The 23,392-nt window shown below is 42.2% G+C and overlaps 1 protein-coding gene across 2 annotated transcripts; it reads right to left on the bottom strand.

The window, feature by feature from the left end:
• Nucleotides 1-977: 977 nt before the first annotated feature.
• tmem161b (transmembrane protein 161B) lies at nucleotides 978-23,038 on the bottom strand. 2 transcript variants are annotated; one of them, XM_084054105.1, is made up of 13 exons: nucleotides 22,722-23,038; nucleotides 15,537-15,640; nucleotides 15,281-15,364; nucleotides 11,500-11,597; nucleotides 10,610-10,769; nucleotides 9,292-9,443; nucleotides 7,808-7,868; nucleotides 6,942-7,082; nucleotides 5,430-5,540; nucleotides 4,782-4,956; nucleotides 3,506-3,602; nucleotides 1,233-2,138; nucleotides 978-1,030 (listed from the first exon to the last, which is right to left on the bottom strand). In XM_084054105.1, the coding sequence occupies exons 1-12, from the start codon at nucleotides 22,722-22,724 to the stop codon at nucleotides 1,828-1,830; spliced, it is 1,497 nt and encodes a 498-aa protein (XP_083910231.1). In that variant the 5' UTR covers nucleotides 22,725-23,038; the 3' UTR covers nucleotides 978-1,030; nucleotides 1,233-1,827. The 2 variants fall into 2 exon arrangements, with proteins under 2 accessions (XP_083910231.1, XP_083910232.1); XM_084054106.1 differs by lacking the exons at nucleotides 11,500-11,597; nucleotides 15,281-15,364; nucleotides 15,537-15,640; nucleotides 22,722-23,038 and adding an exon at nucleotides 11,329-11,345.
• Nucleotides 23,039-23,392: the final 354 nt, after the last annotated feature.

Genomic DNA, 23,392 nt, shown 5'->3' with positions numbered 1-23,392 from the left:
GTCCTTTATCATATTCACTTCATTTGATAACGTCTGTTTAGAGATGTATTTATTTATTTATCCATATGATATTATATATAAAAGGATGGTTTATATCCATATGATATTATACATAAAATGATGCTTTATCTCCATATGAGTCAAACCTCCAGGTTTTGTTCATTGTAGGAACACAGTTCTTATATGACACAATGTAACATTTCTATATGGGAATTTCAATACACAAAAAAATTACTCTGACACAGGGGGGATTAGCGCCCTCTAGTGGTAGTGATGTCACAATTCAGCTCTCTGTACCTTGGTAGCCAGTCATTTAAATACACTGAGGGGGGGGGGGGCTCCCATCCCAGTGCGTTTTGTCCCCTCCTCCTCATCATCCTGTTGATTGACTGACAGGTGCTGTAGGAATCATCTGGGACTGGGTGACGGTTACTCACTGCTGCCCCCGGTGGATGGACACACTCTCTGTGCTGTGGCTCCACCTTAAGACTTTTACACACACACACACACACACACACACACACACACACACACACACACACACACACACTTTTGGCAGTACGCTGATGACATGTGTGCTTCTGTGTGAAACATCAAACATCAACACAGGCAGTTGAACTTTTAACCATGAATTTGTTTGTTTTCTCTTGATTGAGTCAAGTTGATAATTTGTGGTATTTTTTTAAATGTTTGAACATTTTATAAAGCGGTTCATGTCTCTGCTTCAGGCTCACGTTGTGGAGAGTCCATGACGACACATTTACATCAGCGTACCGTCAACTATGTCTCCATAGGGCATAGCAGTGGCGGCCATTTTCTGGTTCCAATTCAAAATAGTCAATGCATTTTTCCCATTGACATTTCCAAACATATTTATATCAATTATTTTAAGCCTAGAATCAAGCCATCCAGGGTCCTGGTGAATCATGACCATAACACGTTTCATTCTGTGAACAAAATGGCCGCCACTGCTATGCCCTATACTTAGTGTTTATTCAGCGTACATCCATCCTCATTCACACCGTTTAGTCTCTTTGTGTTCAGTGTGTTCAGTGTGTTAACTGTGTACATACACACATGTCCGTTCGCGACCGTTCCGCGTCCGTTTCCGTTCGCCGGAAGTCCCATCCACTCCCATGTTAAAAAAAAACGGGACGGTCCCGTTTTTTTTTTTAACATGGGAGTGGATGGGACTTCCGGCGAACGGAAACGGTATGAAACTGACGCGAAACGGTCGCGAACAGTGTGTTCAGACCAACAAGGTAGTCCAGCTGCTAGGAGTGTCAACATGTCGTCATCATCTTCATCATCTTCATCATCTGGACAGGAAGCAATGGAGGCGGTGATGAAGACGATGGTCTGAGTAGTGATGAAGGTGGTCAGAGCCCCCCCCCCCCCCCTCCCCTCACCCAGAGTACTTTCTGATCAGGGTCTTAGAAGAAGAAGAAGAGTCAGGGGTGACACCCCCTTATTGTCCTCCTGCACCCATGGGTGCTGCTGCTATGCAGTCATTAGATACTGATGGTAAGAACAAGCTCCCATGGGTGCTACGCAGTCATTAGATACTGGTGATAGAAACAAGCACCCATGGGTGCTACACAGCCATTAGATACTGGTGGTAGAAACTAGCACCCATGGGTGCTATGCAGCCATTAGGTACTGGTGGTAAGAACAAGCACCCATGGGTGCTACACAGTCATTAGATACTGGTGGTAGGAACAAGCACCCATGGGTGCTACACAGTCATTAGATACTGGTGGTAGGAACAAGCACCCATGGGTGCTACAGTCATTAGATACTGGTGGTAGGAACAAGCACCCATGGGTGCTATGCAGCCATTAGGTACTGGTGGTAGAAGAGGCCGAACAGCGAGGTGGAGAAGAGGCAGGCAGCGATCCACCAGGTGAGGAAGGAGAGGACTCCTCTGAACAGCAGGGGGCTGAACACTGTCCTCAGACCCCCCAGGGCCATGGACAGCTGGGCCACAGAGGCCCCGGCCCCGGCCTCTACCGCCTGGGCCCCGGCCTCCAGCACAGCGGCCGGCGGCAAGGGCGTCGTGGGCCCCCCCATCTCGGAGGAGGGCATGGTGTGGTCACAGGGCAGGTCTTCTTGGGGATAGACCCCCCAGGAGTGACCACCTGCAATAAAACGCCATGGCAACACGCGGCTTGTCAACAACAATGCTTCAAGAAGCACTTCCACTCTTTTCAGTCTTATCCTCATATAATTGGTCCTCACTAAATGCTCATTAAACCTTATCCTCATATAATTGGTCCTCACTAAATGCTCATTAAGCCTTATGAAAAATGCTAACGCAACCTTTCAGCGTCTGATGGAAACTGCACTGAAGGATCTGAAAGGAAAGATCTGCTTCGTCTACCTCGTCGATATCATTATCTATTCATCATTCTGGCAGTTCTCGATAAGTTCAGGGAAGCCGGACTGGTGAACATGGAGATGAGTTTCGGGGCGTATTGTGTCATCTGACAGAGTTTATGTCTACTCTCACATTTCTGTTTCTAGGCATGGCAGGGTGGTACCATCATTTTGTGCCATTTTTTTTCACAGATCTCTGAACCACTCAATGCCCCGGGGTTCCACAGCCCTCACTGTGTTTCAGAAGAGGGCTGTGGACTGTTGAGAAACCTGCCTACCAGTGACATCATTGGTAGGCAGTTTTGACCCCCCCCCCTTTTTGTTGTTAAATAAATGCAAGAACAGTGTCTTCTATTTCAGCATGCTAACTTTCCAGGAAGAGTTTCTATTAGCTTGGATTCCCCATCGATGATGTCACTGGTAGACAGGTTTCTGAACTGTCCAAAGTCCACCAATGAGACACAGAGGCAGTCATTTATCAACGGAGCGTAAAACAGCTTAGCTTTTTTTTTGGCTTAAATTCGGCCGTACACCAACGTCCAAGTGACATTTATCAAGCAATCCTATACAGCCAATCGTAGCGTATATTTGCTCATTGTGAGATGGTAGATCTGCTATTTTCAAATAGCCAATGCAGCCAGATCTGCAATCTTATCTGAATGACTGTTAAAGCAGTTTGTTTAAATTAGTTTATAAAATGTTATATTTTCACAGCGCTTAGTTATTAGTGTGTTAGATAATACATTTAGTAGTGGATACATGTGTCCAGATGCCTGTCAGACGGTCAGACAATGATGCTCCACATGTCTACAATGGAACAAACGAGTTCAGCTAAAGTCTACAACTGCCTCCGACCTGACGTGAGACGGGCCGTAGGCTGAAGACAGCGTCAGGATGTATTGATAAATGCAGAAAGTTGAGGTGATCTCGCCTTACGTCCATTATTTGATCTGCACCGCGTTGATAAATGAGGGCGATAGTGAGTAGACAGAAACGATGTCATCTTATGATGAGCGTTAGTGAGGACCAATAACATGAAGATAAGGTTAAACATCTTATAATGAGAATTATTGAGGACCAATATATATTATATTATTATACATGTTAATATGTTATATATTAAACTCACCTAAGGTCTTCAGCAGTAACGTGGTGTGTAACAACATGACCAGCGGGGCCACATACTGCAGAGCGATCACACACAGGTAGTAGAAAACACGAGCCACCTGGAGCCACAAGAACCAACATCATAATGTTACTGTTCATAATTCATAGACGTTCACGTTCAACCCTCAAACAACAGGAAAACTCACCTGGCCAAAGTCTGCTGCCTCCATGAAAGCCTCTTCTGTTAGTGGCTGTAGTAAACCACGTTGTCTTAAAGCATGACTATGATTCTTCTGTTAGTGACTGTAGTAAACCATGTTGTCTTAAAGCATGACTATTATTCTTCTGTTAGTGACTGTAGTAAACCACGTTGTCTTAAAGCATGACTATGATTCTTCTGTTAGTGACTGTAGTAAACCATGTTGTCTTAAAGCATGACTATTATTCTTCTGTTAGTGACTGTAGTAAACCATGTTGTCTTAAAGCATGACTATGATTCTTCTGTTAGTGACTGTAGTAAACCATGTTGTCTTAAAGCATGACTATGATTCTTCTGTTAGTGACTGTAGTAAACCATGTTGTCTTAAAGCATGACTATTATTCTTCTGTTAGTGACTGTAGTAAACCATGTTGTCTTAAAGCATGACTATGATTCTTCTGTTAGTGACTGTAGTAAACCATGTTGTCTTAAAGCATGACTATGATTCTTCTGTTAGTGGCTGTAGTAAACCATGTTGTCTTAAAACATGACTATGATTCTTCTGTTAGTGACTGTAGTAAACCATGTTGTCTTAAAGCATGACTATGATTCTTCTGTTAGTGGCTGTAGTAAACCATGTTGTCTTTTGCTCTCAGCTCAAAGCGGTCGCACACTTTACATATTCTTGGCTTATTTTCCCTTGAGACCAGACTCATAATCAACACCCAAACGACTCAACCAACAGAACAGATACAACATGCTGAGCCGAGCTGCAGAGATGAAGAGTGGTCGAGCGTACGCGTCAAGTACACTCGCTCTATGCGCACGCAGCTCCTCCACTCCACTCCTCCAAAAAACAAATGACTAATTGGGCCCAAACTATTTCCGGGTCAAGCTGGAGTGACCGAGCGGGAGTGAGCAAAATCACGTTCAGACCAGGACACACAACCAGAACGGACTTTTTTTTTTAGTAGGCGTGGCCTAGACCGGATCACACGGGTCAGTTTTGAATGAAAACCAGCCTGGTGACGCCAGGTTAACAACATGCTAGCAGATTACGCTAGCAGTGCTAGCAGATTATGCTAGCAGATGAGCTCACCATCTTCTGCAGCTCCACGGTGCTGATACGCCCCGCCTCTTTCTTCATCTGCTGCAGGTTCTTGTGGGCCAGGTTGAGGTAGGCCTGCAGGTGGCGCCTCATCATGGCCAGACGCAGAACACACAGCAGCAATATGGACCAGAGACGTAATGTATCGTAGGTCTGCTCTGTCATTCTGAGAGAGACAGAGAGAGAGAGAGAGAGAGAGAGAGACAGAAAGACTTTTTTACACAAAGAAAATTGTTGTCTTGGATTTACCTTTGTGCGTTTACATTAGTATTATCAGTTGATAAAACCTTTACAATAAAAGCTACGTATATGTACTCTGCCTTTATGCCAGCAGACTGGAGTAGATCCTGAAATCCTATGTTTTGAATCGAGAATCGTTTTGAATCGAAAAGGTTTTTGAATCAAGAATCGTTGTTTTAAAAAAAAAAATACCGGTAAGAATCGGAATCGAATCGTTAGATAGCAGATGATTTACAGCCCTAATACTTACAGTGGTACAGTATCACTATTTTTGTTATATTATTTATATTATAATACTTACAGCGGTACAGTATCAGTGTGTATATTATAGTATCTATTATAATACTTACAGCGGTACAGTATCAGTGTGTATATTATAGTATCTATTATAATACTTACATGGGTTCAGTATCCGTACTATTACTAAGGATTAGATAGTCCTTAGTAATAGGTTTGACCCAAAGCAGAACCATGATGAGAGGAGACAGGAAGTTGATATGAAGCAGAGTCCTGAACAGGAAGGAGACAGAATGACACATGTTAATACCACGTGTGAATATAATCTGTAATGTAATATAATCTAAAATGTAATCTTTTTTTTCCTTTCTTCTTATTTTTAAATTTTTTATCCCACAATTTTGTAACCCTATTTTTTACACCCAGTGCCAATTGTCTATGTAATCCTGGGCACTACCTTCCCTCTGCCAACCTAGGGAGGCCAGGGCCGAGCTCCTGCTTCCTTCAGTGCATGAAAGCCAACTGACCTTCTTGTCACCTGACAGGGGGGAGTTTCCCTGGTCGGACGTAGCATGTGGAAGGAACACGTTATTCCAACCAGTTCCTTTCCCCTCCATCAGGCAAATTACAGCCCTCAAAAATATATTTGGACCATAGATGGTTCATGAGACCATCCTGGTCACATGACTTCACATCATCATGTGTTCTACAGAGCGGTCTGGTCACATGACTTCACATCATCATGTGTTCTACAGAGCGGTCTGGTCACATGACTTCACATTATGATGTGTTCTACAGAGCGGTCTGGTCACATGACTTCACATTATCATGTGTTCTACAGAGCGGTCTGGTCACATGACTTCACATCATCATGTGTTCTACAGAGCGGTCTGGTCACATGACTTCACATTATGATGTGTTCTACAGAGCGGTCTGGTCACATGACTTCACATTATCATGTGTTCTACAGAGCGGTCTGGTCACATGACTTCACATCATCATGTGTTCTACAGAGCGGTCTGGTCACATGACTTCACATTATGATGTGTTCTACAGAGCGGTCTGGTCACATGACTTCACATTATGATGTGTTCTACAGAGCGGTCTGGTCACATGACTTCACATCATCATGTGTTCTACAGAGCGGTCTGGTCACATGACTTCACATTATGATGTGTTCTACAGAGCGGTCTGGTCACATGACTTCACATTATGATGTGTTCTACAGAGCGGTCTGGTCACATGACTTCACATCATCATGTGTTCTACAGAGCGGTCTGGTCACATGACTTCACATTATGATGTGTTCTACAGAGCGGTCTGGTCACATGACTTCACATCATCATGTGTTCTACAGAGCGGTCTGGTCACATGACTTCACATTATGATGTGTTCTACAGAGCGGTCTGGTCACATGACTTCACATCATCATGTGTTCTACAGAGCGGTCTGGTCACATGACTCAGAGCGCTGGGTGGGCGTTTTGCAGAAACCAAAATGTGGAAGAGCCAATCAGAGTTTGCGCTCAGGGGCCGTGTGATTGACAGACTCTGATTGGCTCTTCCACTTTCCACGTTGGAATCGGTATCGGCAAGGAACAAACAAACAAACAAACAAACACAGTGATTGGCTGCGTGAGGAAGAGGGGGAGGAGTCAGATTGAAGAACACTCACTGAGTGAGCCTATCCGTTGTGAGGTTGAGCGCATCCAGGTGCATCTGGGCCAATCGTAGCCCGGGGAAGGTCAGGAACGCTCCAATCAGAGAGCAGAGGAGGGCGAGAATCAGCTTGAAGGTGAGTTTAGATATGGGACCCCTGTGGAGACCAACGCATACATTAGCATATCATTATCATATGTAATAATAGCATCATTATAACAATATGTTATGCAGGTCAAGGAACTAAATTCCTAAATATTATTAACATTATGTTCATAACCTCACACCCTGTCATGTCCTGCCAGGCTATGGGATACGTGTCCGCAAGGTTATGGAGTGCAACTACCAAACTGTGCATAAGCTGCCATTCCGGGGTATGGGATCTACTGCTAGCCAATTACAACACCCCTGTCCTTCCGGCACAAGCTGGCTCCATACTGTCATGGCAACATGAATACAATATGTTGTTACCAGTGTTATGATGAAGTAGTTTAGTGTTGGTCTTGTGAAGTTTATAAATAATTATGGCCGGAAAACTGTATTTCATAACTAGATGAAAATATATTAACTCATTGAGTGGCATTAACGTGTTTCACGTGTTTTTACCGCTATGGCGCAACGTGCCAATGACGTGTTTGACGTGTTTTTGAAAAAACATGTTCAGAACCCAAGATATCATTATCTGAAGATTTGCAGCTCCATCCACTCCTTGTTTAGCGTACTGTATAACTGAAAAAGGCTGTATCTCGCTTCCTAAGCACTTTTTTTTTACTTTGAAAAAAACTCTGGCACTGGGACAACATAATATAGAAATAATTCTGGCAATTCTGGCACTCAATGAGAATAATGAGTAATAATTAATGATAATGTAATAGTACTTACTGGGATTCTAAGCCCTGATGCTCCAGGAACTGTAACGCACTGTCTGAGAAATTAGCAAAACCTAGAAAAACAAAACACACCCGAAATGAAGTTAAAGAAAGATAGATACCGTAAATCCTCTTATAGTAGCCCGGGCTTGTATTTGTTTCAACTGTAGTGGGTACCGGGCTTTTATTGAAAGGAGGCATGTATAAGAGAGAGGCCTATTTCTATTTTTCAAACAGATCAGAATGAAAACATCAACATTTTGTGTCAGTTTGAACCCAGTAAAATGTACTGGGTTCATTTATTGAAATCAAGTACTGTGTGAAATAAACAGTGCATTTACAGGTGGCCACGGCTTGTTTTCATAGGCTGATTTGTCTCGCAGAATCTGGCAACACTGCTGCTAGGCTCCCCATTGGCTTAGACAGGTCATGTGACAAGTCTAAGCCAATGGGGAGCCACTAGCAGTGTTGCTTATTCTCTGGCAGAATCTGGCAACACTGCTCGGCCAGAACGGACGCTGCACAGCTCGTCTGCAGAGGTGTAAAGTAACTAAGTACATTTACTTAAATGTTGTCTTATATATTACTCTGTGTCACAGTGATTTGAACCGACGGCAGGCGTATATAGTAGCCATAGAGACGTGAGTCTTCAGACTTTAAAAAAAGAGTAGGAAAAAAAGAGGCTTGTAATAGAAGGGTCGGCTTCTATTAGAAGGGAGGCTTTTAATTGCTTATGTCAACGGCGCCCTCGGTCATTAATAGAGAGAGGGTATTTAATTGAATAGAGGTCACTATTAGAGGATTTACGGTATATACCTGACTGTAAGATAGATATATACCAGTGGCGTTCCCAGAAAGTACATTTAGGGCAGGCGAGATTTTATTCTCGCCTGGGGGGTACTCGGGGAAAAATCTCGGGGGGAAATCTCGGGGGAAACAAGTTAACAACAACAATACACTGACTACAAAACGTTAATAAAAACAATATGCAAGTATAATAAATCAATCAATTATTAAGCAGTGGTCTCTTCATGTTGTTACAGTAGTTTAATGGCTCAAGCTGCTCTCAGACTCAGAGCCCCTTTTATGCGAGGTGAGTAGCCTACAGGTGATGGCCCAGACCCCCAGCTGGCTCTCCTGGCACCCCATGAAAATATAAAGGCACACATTTGCATCACTATAGGCGACGTCGCTCTGCGGAATGGATACGGTAGTGATTGGCTGCGACGAGGCGGTCCGACGGACACTATTCTCTTTGGATTTTTTTCACTGCCTGTTTTTCAGTCTTTTTCTTTATTTTCTAGGGGAGGCTAGATTTTAGTTGGGCAGGCGGCCGCCTGCCCTGCCTCTATGGTGGGTACGCCACTGATATATACCTGTCTGTAAGGAGGTGAGCAGACAGACAGACAGACAGACACACAGATAGACACACACACACACACACACACACACACACACACACACACACACACACACACACACAGACAGCTGTCTCACCACTCTCCAGTCCAAACTCCAGGTAGTTCTCGGTGATGATGAGGATGGCCATGGCCTTGACGAAGAAGAAGAACCCAAAGGTGATGCAGAGAGACCGTTCTCCTCCTTCCTCCAGCTTAAAGTAATGAGCTGTTAGAGAGAACAGTGTCTTACTGCCAAGGGTTAAGGATTATTATTATTATTATAGTAATGAGCTGTTAGAGAAAACAGTGTCTTACTGCCAAGGGTTAAGGATTATTATTATTATTATTATTATTATTATTATAGTTATGAGCTGTTAGAGAGAACAGTGTCTTACTGCCAAGGGTTAAGGATTATTATATTATTATTAATATTATTATTAAACTAATGAGCTGTTAGAGAGAACAGTGTCTTATGGTGGATAAACATATTTTCAGGGATGATCCCCCAGTTAAGGAGGAGTTTTTCGTTGCCACTGTCGCAAAATTGCTCTGGGTGGGACTGTCAGGTCTCTGCTCTACATGTAAAGTGTCTTGTTGCTCAGGATGGACTGTGGGGTCTCTGTTCTACATGTAAAGTGTCTTGTTGTTCAGGATGGACTGTGGGGTCTCTGTTCTACATGTAAAGTGTCTTGTTGTTCAGGATGGACTGTGGGGTCTCTGTTCTACATGTAAAGTGTCTTGTTGTTCAGGATGGGACTGTGGGGTCTCTGTTCTACATGTAAAGTGTCTTGTTGTTCAGGATGGACTGTCAGGTCTCTGCTCTACATGTAAAGTGTCTTGTTGTTCAGGATGGACTGTCAGGTCTCTGTTCTACATGTAAAGTGTCTTGTTGTTCAGGATGGACTGTGGGGTCTCTGCTCTACATGTAAAGTGTCTTGTTGTTCAGGATGGACTGTGGGTTCTCTGCTCTACATGTAAAGTGTCTTGTTGTTCAGGATGGACTGTGGGGTCTCTGCTCTACATGTAAAGTGTCTTGTTGTTCAGGATGGACTGTGGGGTCTCTGCTCTACATGTAAAGTGTCTTGTTGTTCAGGATGGACTGTGGGGTCTCTGTTCTACATGTAAAGTGTCTGGTTGCTCAGGATGGACTGTGGGGTCTCTGTTCTACATGTAAAGTGTCTTGTTGTTCAAGATGGACTGTGGGGTCTCTGCTGTACATGTAAAGTGTCTTGTTGTTCAGGATGGACTGTGGGGTCTCTGCTCTACATGTAAAGTGTCTTGTTGCTCAGGATGGACTGTGGGGTCTCTGCTCTACATGTAAAGTGTCAGTGAGACAGCTTTTTGTAATTTGACACTTTAATAAAATTGAACTGAATTGAACAGAACAGTAGAAGTGAAGCAGGTATGAAGGATACATGACGAAGGACAGGACCAGCAGACTCCAGACCACACTGATGTTCATCTCTCCTCCTGCAGGCTGAGCCAGGCTGTAGTAACACTCTGTGATCACATACACCACTGTAGCTGCTACCGTGAAGTCTACCAACCACTGGAACTCTGGGAAGTAATGTAACGCTACAACACACACACACACACACACACACACACACACACACACACACACACACACACACACACACACACACACACACACACACACACACACACACACACACACACACACACACACACACACACACACAGTTAGTAACACGCTGTGATCACATTGACCACTGTAGCTGCTACTGTGAAGTCTACCAACCACTGGAACTCTGGGAAGTAATGTAACGCTACAACACACAGGTTTGTATTAATAACACTCATTAAACACATTAAAAACACTTCATGGTCAACATGTATGTATTATTAATGTTTTACATGTATGTATTACTAATGTTTTTCTTTGAGTGGTCTCATGTAATATTGTAATATTTTTAGATATGGATTTTAGATTTTCATTCCAGAATTGGTCTCCAGCTGTAAATATATATTTATACAGTATGTATGTATGTATGTAATTATGTATGTATGTATGTATGTATGTATGTATGTATTCATACCTAATGTGTATATAATAATATATACTGTATGTATGTATATATATATATATATATATATATATGTGTATTCATACCTAATGTGTCCACCTCAGTGATAGACTTGGTCTCCAGCTGTATATATATTTATACAGTATGTATGTGTATATAATAATATATACTGTATGTATATATATATATATATATATATATATATATATATATATATATATATATATATATATATATATATATGTGTGTATTCATACCTAATGTGTCCACCTCAGTGATAGACTTGGTCTCCAGCTGCAGGTCAATGTCTTTAGGAATGGTGAGAGGCTTGTTGTCAATGTGACCGTTGTATTTCCTGGAACCACAGGAATAAACAGAAAATGTAGATTAAAACACTACAAAAATAAACATAAAAATAAGACTTAAACACTACAAAATACAAATACAAAGATGAGTGAAACCCGTACGGAACAGAGAAGAAAGACTCTAGACTCAATTTACACTTTTACAATGTAGTCATGTATCCGCTCTTCATCCAGAGTGACTTACAGTAAACAAGGTAAACACATACATAGAATACAGAGACAGTGTCGTGTCTCAGTAAACTAGGATCACAGGTAAACAATGAACCTAGCATCATTCTAAATAACATGCCGTCCCTGTGGTCAAGAAAATAAATCAAGCCTAAGTAACAAATGACGAAGGTACGTCTGCATGGTCATAACTAGGTCTAGTGCTACAGGCTGAGAGGTGAGTCTTCTGATTATGACGGAAAACTGGGAGTGAGCCTGCAGTTCTGACTGCAATGGGGAGTTTATTACACAGTTTGGGAGCCAGAAGGGCTGAAGAGAGAGGAGTGTAGGATGTGTGGAGCATTGTCCAGAGTGTTTTAGAGAAGAGAGAAGAGTCTAGGACGTGTGGAGCGTTGTCCAGAGTGTTTTAGAGAAGAGAGAAGAGTCTAGGACGTGTGGAGCGTTGTCCAGAGTGTTTTAGAGAAGAGAGAAGAGTCTAGGACGTGTGGAGCGTTGTCCAGAGTGTTTTATAGAAGAGAGAAGAGTCTAGGACGTGTGGAGCGTTGTCCAGAGTGTTTTAGAGAAGAGAGAAGAGTCTAGGACGTGTGGAGCGTTGTCCAGAGTGTTTTAGAGAAGAGAGAAGAGTCTAGGACGTGTGGAGCGTTGTCCAGAGTGTTTTAGAGAAGAGAGAAGAGTCTAGGACGTGTGGAGCGTTGTCCAGAGTGTTTTAGAGAAGAGAGAAGAGTCTAGGACGTGTGGAGCGTTGTCCAGAGTGTTTTAGAGAAGAGAGAAGAGTCTAGGACGTGTGGAGCGTTGTCCAGAGTGTTTTAGAGAAGAGAGAAGAGTCTAGGACGTGTGGAGCGTTGTCCAGAGTGTTTTAGAGAAGAGAGAAGAGTCTAGGACGTGTGGAGCGTTGTCCAGAGTGTTTTAGAGAAGAGAGAAGAGTCTAGGACGTGTGGAGCGTTGTCCAGAGTGTTTTAGAGAAGAGAGAAGAGTCTAGGACGTGTGGAGCGTTGTCCAGAGTGTTTTAGAGAAGAGAGAAGAGTCTAGGACGTGTGGAGCGTTGTCCAGGGTGTTTTAGAGAAGAGAGAAGAGTCTAGGACGTGTGGAGCGTTGTCCAGAGTGTTTTAGAGAAGAGAGAAGAGTCTAGGACGTGTGGAGCGTTGTCCAGGGTGTTTTAGAGAAGAGAGAAGAGTGTAGGATGTGTGGAGCGTTGTCCAGAGTGTTTTAGAGAAGAGAGAAGAGTCTAGGACGTGTGGAGCGTTGTCCAGAGTGTTTTAGAGAAGAGAGAAGAGTCTAGGATGTGTGGAGCGTTGTTTTAGAGAAGAGAGAAGAGTCTAGGACGTGTGGAGCGTTGTCCAGGGTGTTTTAGAGAAGAGAGAAGAGTCTAGGACGTGTGGAGCGTTGTCCAGAGTGTTTTAGAGAAGAGAGAAGAGTCTAGGACGTGTGGAGCGTTGTCCAGAGTGTTTTAGAGAAGAGAGAAGAGTCTAGGACGTGTGGAGCGTTGTCCAGGGTGTTTTAGAGAAGAGAGAAGAGTCTAGGACGTGTGGAGCGTTGTCCAGAGTGTTTTAGAGAAGAGAGAAGAGTCTAGGACGTGTGGAGCGTTGTCCAGAGTGTTTTAGAGAAGAGAGAAGAGTCTAGGACGTGTGGAGCGTTGTCCAGAGTGTTTTAGAGAAGAGAGAAGAGTCTAGGACGTGTGGAGCGTTGTCCAGAGTGTTTTAGAGAAGAGAGAAGAGTCTAGGACGTGTGGAGCGTTGTCCAGAGTGTTTTAGAGAAGGCTCAGACAGCTTCCCTGTGTGTGGGGCATTAGGGCAACAAAAGGAGGTGCCACGAGGCTGGCACAACGACAGCGCTATGTCTTTGACCAGGAGGATTAGCCCCCCCCCCCCCCCCCCACACACACACACACACACACACACACACACAGTAAGGATTAACTTTTAGTTGAAGTCAAGTTTTAGAGAACACCATAAAACACTCAATGCATGCGGCAACATGTCTGTCTGTCTGTCTGTCTGTCTGTCTGTCTGTCTGTCTGTCTGTCTGCCTGCTTGTTCCTTCATAAGAACAAGCTTTTCATTTAGATTATTATCTTACTATCACTGTTCATTTTGACATAGTTTTTTTTTGTCATTGTCCTTTGAATACAATTCCATTTAGTTTTAGTCATATTTTAGTCATCTGATATGTTGTTTTAGTTTAGTTTTAGTTGACTAAATATCATTAGATTTTAGTCGACAAAACCTTGTTGGCGAGCCATGATGTAATGCCTGATTTATACCAAAATAGCAGATTAAAATAGCAGCATTATTTCTCCTTTTTTTTTGTATTTTATAGTGAGCTCTTCCTCGTGTGGTTTCTTTACTTCTTTAGGAGAGCACAGAGCAAATGCAAAATAAACCAAAAAGCCAACCAATGAATGATGTTTCAATTAAACCAAAGAAACTAAATATAATTCACCAAACAATCAAAGTACTGTAGGCTGCATTCCAAAACACAACCCAGTTCATCACATCTATGAAGCAGCTTTTAAACACAGGCTTTCTAAAGCATTGGTTCTCAATGTGGGGTCCGGGGACCCCCAGGGGTACTTGAGGGGGTTCCAGGGGGTCCCCAGCTAAATGATGGATAGGAACCAAATGGACCCTTTTGGGTCTGTAACTCTGAGTGTACAAATGGAACCAAATGGACCCTAACGGGTCCATTTGGTTCCATTTGTACACTCTCAGAGTTAAATCAACATTGATTTTACAATATGAATTGGGGTCCCAGAAATATAAATGCCATTAAATGGGGGTCCATAGCCTAATGCATGTCAAACTGGGGGTCCTTGAAATTAAAATGGTTGAGAATCACTGTAAAAATCGTCTCTTATGGGGGTCCCTGGCATATCTTTTGAAATGGGGGTCCGCGGGCTAATAGGTGTCAATTTGGGGGTCCTTGACATGAAAAAGTTTGAGAACCACTGTTCTAGGTCTCGCCCGGTCTGGATGTAATCCAATCCCTCGTTGGAATAGACGCGACGCAGCACACAACGTGAAATGTTAAATGTAAATGCTCCCACCCCAAAATAACAGTTTTATAATTATAATATATATATATATATATATATATATATATATATATATATATATATATATATATATATATATATATATATATATATATATAACAGTATTGAGCTCATTTTTATGTAAATGCTCCAAACCCAAAATAACTATTGAGCTCATTTTCACAATGTTACTAAATGTAATACCCACAATTCCAAGTGCTTGTTCAGGGTGGGGGGGTTCAAATAGGATTATTTTGGGGAGTCCCAGCCTGAAATGTTTGGGGACCCTTGATTTCAAAGACAACGGGGTGACAGACGGACCATTGTGGGCCGTCACCACACACACACACACACACACACACACACACACACACACACACACACACACACACACACACACACACACACACACACACACACACACACACACACACACACACACACACACACACACACACACACACACACACACACCTGTCTTTCTTCTTCTGTCCTTTGTGTTGTTTTCCAGCTAGAGTCCTCAACTCCTCATCTGTAGGATGCTGGTACCAGTGGAGACTGCACAGGAAATGACATCACAGTGGAGGAAATGACATCACAGTGTAGGATATGACATCACAGAATGAATCATAACTAAAGCATTATTTCTTTACAGTTGTTTTATAAATAAACACATTGAGTCATAAATAAACACATTGAGTCATAAATAAACACATTGAGTCATAATTACCCTCCGCTGCACAGAAGCCATCTTGCGAAGGAATAATGAGGAATGATTTTAGAGATGACACTGGCCATCACCATGGTAACCACCAGCTGCACACCAATCACACCCTGGGAAACAGAAAGGAGGAGGAGCCATGTGAGTGAACATAATTCAGCATCAATGTTTCAAGGTCCTTTAATGTCTTTAAAAGATAGCTTCATTGTATCAACTTTGTGTAAATTAATGTGTTTTGTTTATCTCATACATTTAACCACTTAAACCCTCCATAACTTAGTAAACTTGACCTTTGTCTCTGTACTTGGTTTGCTCCTAGCCGATCTACAAGCTCTCAACGCCTCGCAGCGTGAGGCGTTGAGAGCTTGTAGATCGGCAATTTTTGGCTAATGTTCCCCTCAGAATAGGGTTGCTATAGGGTTCAAGTGGTTAATGTTATAAAAAAGAGAAAAAGATCCTATCACACACAGATTTGACGGTCCCCCTGTAGTAACTATGAGGACCCCCTAGGGGTCCCGGACCCCCTGTTGAAGACCCCTGATCTATAGTAACACCGCATGACGAGGCTGCCTACATGCATAGAGTAACAGTACATAGTAACATACAGTAACAGTACATAGTAACATACAGTAACAGTACATAGTAACATAGTAACATGCAGTAACAGTACATAGTAACATAGTAACATACAGTAACAGTACATAGTAACATAGTAACATAGAGTAACAGTACATAGTAACATAGTAACATAGAGTAACAGTACATAGTAACATACAGTAACAGTACATAGTAGTACAGTAACAGTACATAGTAACATAGTAACATAGAGTAACAGTACATAGTAACATACAGTAACAGTACATAGTAGTACAGTAACAGTACATAGTAACATAGTAACATACAGTAACAGTACATAGTAACATAGTAACATAGAGTAACAGTACATAGTAACATACAGTAACAGTACATAGTAACATAGTAACATACAGTAACAGTACATAGTAACATAGTAACATACAGTAACAGTACATAGTAACATAGTAACATAGTAACATACAGTAACAGTACATAGTAACATAGTAACATACAGTAACATACAGTAACAGTCAGACAGGTCATAGAGTGAATAACAACGTCTAGAGTCTAAATGTTTGCACAGTGATTACAAGGTTTGGCTTTGGAGCTCCAACACCATAACCTTCATACAACCTTTGTCTGGACTTTACATAGAGACATGTTAGTTATGATGTTTAACTCTTTTCCTGCCATCGACGAGAAATATATATTTTATTTTCCGTTTATCACAAAGGAAGCAGGAGATAACGCGATGCGAAGATTTTCTGCTCCATTCACTTCAATGTTAAAAAATAAACGGAGACAAAATTCACATTTTACCTATTTTTGCAATTTGTTTTCTCTCTGGCAGGGAAGGTAAAAGAGTTAAGACAGACTAGAGACATACAGTCCAGTTGGTTATGATGTCAATACAGACTAGAGACATACAGTCCAGTTGGTTATGATGTCAATACAGACTAGAGACATACAGTCCAGTTGGTTATGATGTCAATACAGACTAGAGACATACAGTCCAGTTGGTTATGATGTCAATACAGACTAGAGACATACAGTCCAGTTGGTTATGACGTCAATACAGACTAGAGACATACAGTCCAGTCGGTTATGTCACTTTTCTTGGACAAAATATTAGGAAACGAGTCAAACGACTGCATGTGCTGTAAAGCATTTATCCAAAGCGCTTTACATAGATTGTGCATTACATTCACTCACTCACTCACTCACTCACTCACTCACTCACTCACTCACTCACTCACTCACTCACTCACTCACTCACTCACTCACTCACTCACTCACTCACTCACTCACTCACTCACTCACTCACTCACTCACTCACTCACTCACTCACTCACTCACTCACTCACTCACTCACTCACTCACTCACTCACTCACTCACTCTCACTCTCACACACACACACACACACACACACACACACACACACACACACACACACACACACACACACACACACACACACACATGGCAGAGGAAACCATGCAAGGCAACCTGCTCATCAGGAGTAATTAGGGGTTCAGTGTGTTGCTCAAGGACACTTTGACACTAATTCTGGGGGAACCCGGATCCAACTGAGAACCTCACGGTTCCAATCCGGCCTCTACCCTGAGCCACTACCACTAGAACAGTGTTTCATTCTAAAACTACAGAACATGCATTTATACACAACTAAATACTGTACCTGGGGGTCCCCAGGACCAAGTACAGTACCTGGGGGTCCCCAGGACCAAGTACAGTACCTGGGGCAATGGAGCTCTTGCTGCCCCCCATACCCTGTGGAATGCTCTCCCCAAAATGCTCTATTGTAGATCTGCTATTTAAACAGCCAATTCATTGTTCCCACAATGAATGGATTCATTTACAATGTGTATCACACACACACACACACACACACACACACACCTCTAAGTGTTTACAGTAAATAGTAACGTATTGTTTATGCTAGTGAAGTGAAGTCATGTGTGTTTATAGAGCAGCACGTTTAGGTGCTTCAGGTGCTTTCCTTACAAACTACCAACATATTATAGACCATAGTGTCTTTACTAAAGACATAATGAAGAGAAACACAAAGATAAACACAAAGATAAACACAGAAAACAACAATTACCTCAAACTGTGTTAAAGGCTACAAGCCTTTTAACACAAAGACGACCTACAACTCATCTCTGTCAGGCAGAATCCAACTGTAGAGTATGAACCACCAGCCATGATTACACTGGTAAGGGGCCAACTCTAACGGACAGAAAGGGCTCGTATTCTTGTTTTTACCCACGTGTCTGGTGACGTCATGGATATTTCCACCTGTGGCCATGTGTTCCCACACGTTTTTAACAATGAATTTTCAAAACTTTTCCAAAGTATTTCACCCCATTTCCAGGACTATAGAAATCATACAGTGCAATAATGAGACTCTTAATCCAGTGTGCCATCAATGCCCTGAGACGGACTCGAGCGAAGGTTGTCACGTGACAAAAAGAACAGATCTACAAGCTAACAACGTATCAAAGTAGCACTGCATGTTACCACATTTTACCTGTCTTTCACCTAATGTTTGACAAAAACAATGTATTTCGTTGCTGTCGGGCAGAAACCTCTCATCTACGGTGTCACACAAAAGCATCAAAAGTAGCAGATCTACAAGCTCGAAACGCGGCGCGAAGCGACGCGTTTCGAGCTTGTAGATCTGCTACTTTTGCCATTTTAGAATTTGAATCCTGAAAACTAACAGTTTTGAACATTTTCCAAACCATTTGATTAATTCCAAACCTTTTCCAGGGCCTGGAAAACTGTTTTTCTAATTTCAAAATATTTCCAGGAATTTCATGACCGTGGGAACCCTGTAAAAGAGTTTGTTTAGCGTGTAAACCCCATTTGTCATACATTGTTCTTTGAGGTTCTGAATCTGGTGAAATGTGTGCATTCGGGGGGACGATTTTATGGGAAGAATTAGGTTAAGTTAGTGTTACAGCAAACATCCATATTTAGTGGAAACGCAGGTGTATTGAGTAGAACTTTCTCTTATATTTTGTGTTGGTGCTCATGTGTAGTAAGTTGTTTTCCTCCTTCACTTGTTGTGCGCTGCAGTATTTTCTTCAGTAGAGCGTTAATCAGTAGAGCAGGGGTCCTCAACGTTTTCAGCCCTAAGGACCCCCTAGCTGAGAGAGAGATGAAGCAGGGACCCCCCTCTATATTGTGTTTTAGATTCAACTTTTTTTGTTTACGTCAACAGTTCTTTTTTCCCTCTACACCTATACCTCTTTGCCAAAAATAGACGATCTACAAGCTCACAACGCCTCGCAGCGCGAGGCGTTGTGAGCTTGTACACACAGAAAAATAATGGTTCTTAAATGGTTCTTTAAAAGGCTATATGGTTCCCACGAAGAACCATCAACTACTAAAGAACCATTTGATCTAGTGACTGGTTCTTCATGTTACTCATCTAGTTCTAGAGAACCTTTTTTTGTCCAAGTTCTATGAGGAACCTTTGAACTAATAGGCAGACGTTCATCGAAAATAGCAGATCTACAAGATCTGCTATTTTCAACAAACCCATTTCAGCCGGTTGATGAAGTTCATACGCTTCAAGGGGTTTGGGTTCTTGATAGAACCATTCAAATAAATGGTCTGAAAAGTTCTTTCTGGAACCAAAAATGGTTCTTCTATGGCGTCACTCTGAAGAACCAGTTTTGGTTCCAGTTGGCACCTTTATTTTTCTGTGTGTAGATCTGCTATTGTTGGCTAAAGTTCTCCTCAGAAAAGGGATGCTAGGGTTCAAGTGGTTAAGGTAAAAAAAAAAAACATATCACACAAAGATTTTGGCTGTAGTAACTCTGAGGACCCCCTAGGGGTCCCGGACCCCCTGTTGAAGACCCCTGCAGTAGAGCGATATTCAGTAGAGCGATATCAATGTGGTTTACATTGCAGACGCGTGCTGGTAAGAGAACGTGCATTGAGTTGACAATAGTTATTTTGAGTAATAAACTCTTATAGTGCAATCACATATATTGTGTAGTTATGGATGGATGTTTAGTAGATATGGTTTACATTCTAAGTGTATTTGGTGTGAGTTGGTTCCATGTTTGCATGGTACCGTATCATTAATAATATGTGATGTAGCTTTGATGTTCTGATGTCTGGTTGTATAGCTGTTGAGTGATCTACATGTATACGTCCTCTATATCTGTGTGTGGGTTTATAAATCAGTGTTATTGAACAGCCTTTATGTGTGTGTGTGTGTGTGTGGGTTTATAAATCAGTGTTATTGAACAGCCTGTGTGTGTGTGTGTGTGTGTGTGTGTGTGTGTGTGTGTGTGTGTGGGTTTATAAATCGGTGTTATTGAACAGCCCCACACACACACACACACACATAAAGGCTGTTCAATAACCCTGATGTATTAAACATAAAAGTTGCTTTCTGCCTGACAACACATATATAATATCTCATATTTATAACACAGATATAACATGCATCCTCTTCCCAGACCAACAGTATGTTACAGTATTCTACACACACACACACACACACACACACGTCTCTTAGAGGCTCACCACAACACATTGTGAGCTTGTAGATCAGTTTTAGAAGAGCTTTGGTGTAGAGAGAAAAGAAGAAGATGTTCTATCCTCTTTTATCAGCAGCATTGAGCCATTCATTCATTCATTCATTCATTCATTCATTGAGCCATTCATTCATTCATTCATTCATTCATTCATTCATTCAGTGTCATGTCCACTACACTGACCTCATGGTTCACTAACGTCTCCATGTCACTCAAATCAAAACTACAGATCTAAAAACAGACTAATAAGACCTTCTACTAGGACTCACTGGTCTATAGTTTGTAGATCAGTGGACGGCTCAAAGTACAAAGCCTTACGCATTATGCCCTGACTTTTTAGGTATTGTTTAAATAGTTCAAATAGACGATCTACAACGACACGCTGTGAGCTTGTAGATCGACTATGAGGTACAGAAGTCCTGACGTCACTCGTTCATCCCCTGGTTGGTAAAGTCATGTCTCTATGGAGAATAACATTGGGTCATCATAGAATCGTCTCATATAAGAATTGTGGTCCAAAAATAAACAAACTGTCTCTGTGATATTGTCAGGGAGGAGGTTCTGTATCGTTTATGATAGTCAGTCACTTATGTTTCTGGCAAAAATGTAACTCATTCGGTGGAAGTAACATTATGGTTTTCTCACCGTCAGTTGATGCTTCATATCCATAAGAGTCAAACCGCCGGGATCATTAGTTTATTTTTGGAACACAGTTCTTATTTGAGGTGATATTAAACACGTCTATGTGGATTCAGAACGGCGGGGGAAAAATGCAACCCAGGTAAGATGAGTAAATGACGTCAGACTTCGGTGCTCTATTTGAACTATTAATAATATGTTTTTCAAAATAGTAAAAAAAAAAGAACATAATTATGCCTAAAAAGTTTAGGCAAAGGAGGCCCAAAAGGAGGAAACATCTGTCAATGGGTCTGGTCTTTAAGATCTGTTCTATACGAGCCTCAGAGGGTCAGTGTGCAGATATACCTGTCTGTCTGTCCGTCTACTCCTCTGTCCGTCTACTCCTCTGTCTAAGTACTTGTAATATGTAATGACCTACAGACACACATCAAGGTTCTAGACTCCTGACAAACTCTAAACTAAAATAATTCCTGTCCTTAAAATACAAGTGAACATTGTTTGACTCCTTGAACTCCTTGATAGTAGAATCCTCTGAGCCCCCCCCCCCCCCCCCCCCACACACACACACACACACACACACACACACCTTATCACAGATCTGAACCACATAAACACCCACAAACACACATCAACCACACACAAATAAACACACACCCCTTGTTTCAAAGACACTGATTAACCACACACACACAAACAAACACACACACACACACACACACACACACGGTGAATGGTTGCATCAATACTTATCTAATTCATAAAACATGGTGAATTCACATCATGTAGTGATATTAATACTTAAATGAGTTTATTACATTATTATGAGCCATTTAAACACACTGCTGTCTGTCTGTCTGTCTGTCTGTCTGTGAGCCTTGACACAGAAAAAAAGCCGATCTACAAGCCCACTAAGTCATAGTACAACAACAGCTCACTGTGAGCGTGTAGATTTGATACTTTCTGGGACGTACACACACACACACACACACACACACACACACACACACACACACACACACACACTCACAAATATTAGGTGATGCCAACACACACACGCACACACACACACACACACACACACACACACACACACACACACACACACACACACACAGCAATAGTAGGTGATGCTAACACACACACACACACACACACACACACACACACACACACACACACACACACACACACACACACACACACACACACACACACACACACACACACAGTGAATTAAACGGTGTCAGTTAGCATGTTAGCATGTTAGCTAAACAACATGAAGCTCCATTCATATCCAGTGAAGCTTTAAAGTCATGAGAATAAACACTCTGTGTTAATAAACACACTAATACACACTATACACACATATATACACACTATACACATACACACACACACACTCACCATGTTTATGTGTATCAGGAGGAGAACAAGGAGGAGAGGAGGATCAGCGGGAGGAGGAACAACCTGAACCCGGGCTAGAGTCACTGTGTCCGGGCTGAGGCTCTGCTGTCAGCCCGCTGCCTGGAGGAGAGAGAGCCTGTGTGTGTGGAGGTCTCTCACCCCGCATAGAGAGAGAGAGAGAGGCTGTGTGTGTGGAGGTCTCTCACCCCTCTGTTAAACCCTCCATTATATGTGGTCTGTTATCTCTAATCTGGTAGATCCAGTGTAATCTGTAGATCTAGTACAGTGTAATAGTAGATCAATAGATCCCCTCCTTCCTAAAAGCTGCAGCCTATCAGAGGAAAAGGCGCAGATCTACAAGCTCTCAACGCGCTCACAACACAGCGCATGTAACCGTGTAGATCTGGTGTTTTCCGAGGTCCTCCCGCTCCGGTGTTTTCCTCTCAGCGCTGGTAGAGGTCACCGCTCCTCAGAGCTGTCCTCACACATGCCTGATCACAAAACACTTTAATAAACCAGCTTATTGTTTATTATTGTTGTTTTTAATATCATCTACATGTTGAGATCTGTTATGAACCCTGTGTGTGTTTTTATTGAGGTTATGGTAATTTGAATATGTTTATTCATGACGGTGGGTCGGTGCAGGCATGTGGAAGGACAGCCCTGACCGT

This window comes from Gymnoscopelus microlampas, assembly GCF_963454915.1.
Source record: "Gymnoscopelus microlampas genome assembly, chromosome: 4".
Classification (NCBI taxonomy): domain Eukaryota; kingdom Metazoa; phylum Chordata; class Actinopteri; order Myctophiformes; family Myctophidae; genus Gymnoscopelus; species Gymnoscopelus microlampas.
Note: the sequence above shows the minus strand (reverse complement) of the source record. Positions and strands in the feature narration are given on the sequence as shown.

Bases quoted from the DNA above. Each gene is read 5' to 3' on its own strand.
- tmem161b (XM_084054105.1), bottom strand. The intron at 15,365-15,536 runs GTAATTATGACT...TTTCCTGTGCAG, and splicing joins TGGCTTCTGTGCAGCGGAGG to TCTCCACTGGTACCAGCATC. The intron at 4,957-5,429 runs GTAAGTATTATA...TGTCTCTCTCAG, and splicing joins AGTACGGATACTGAACCCAT to AATGACAGAGCAGACCTACG.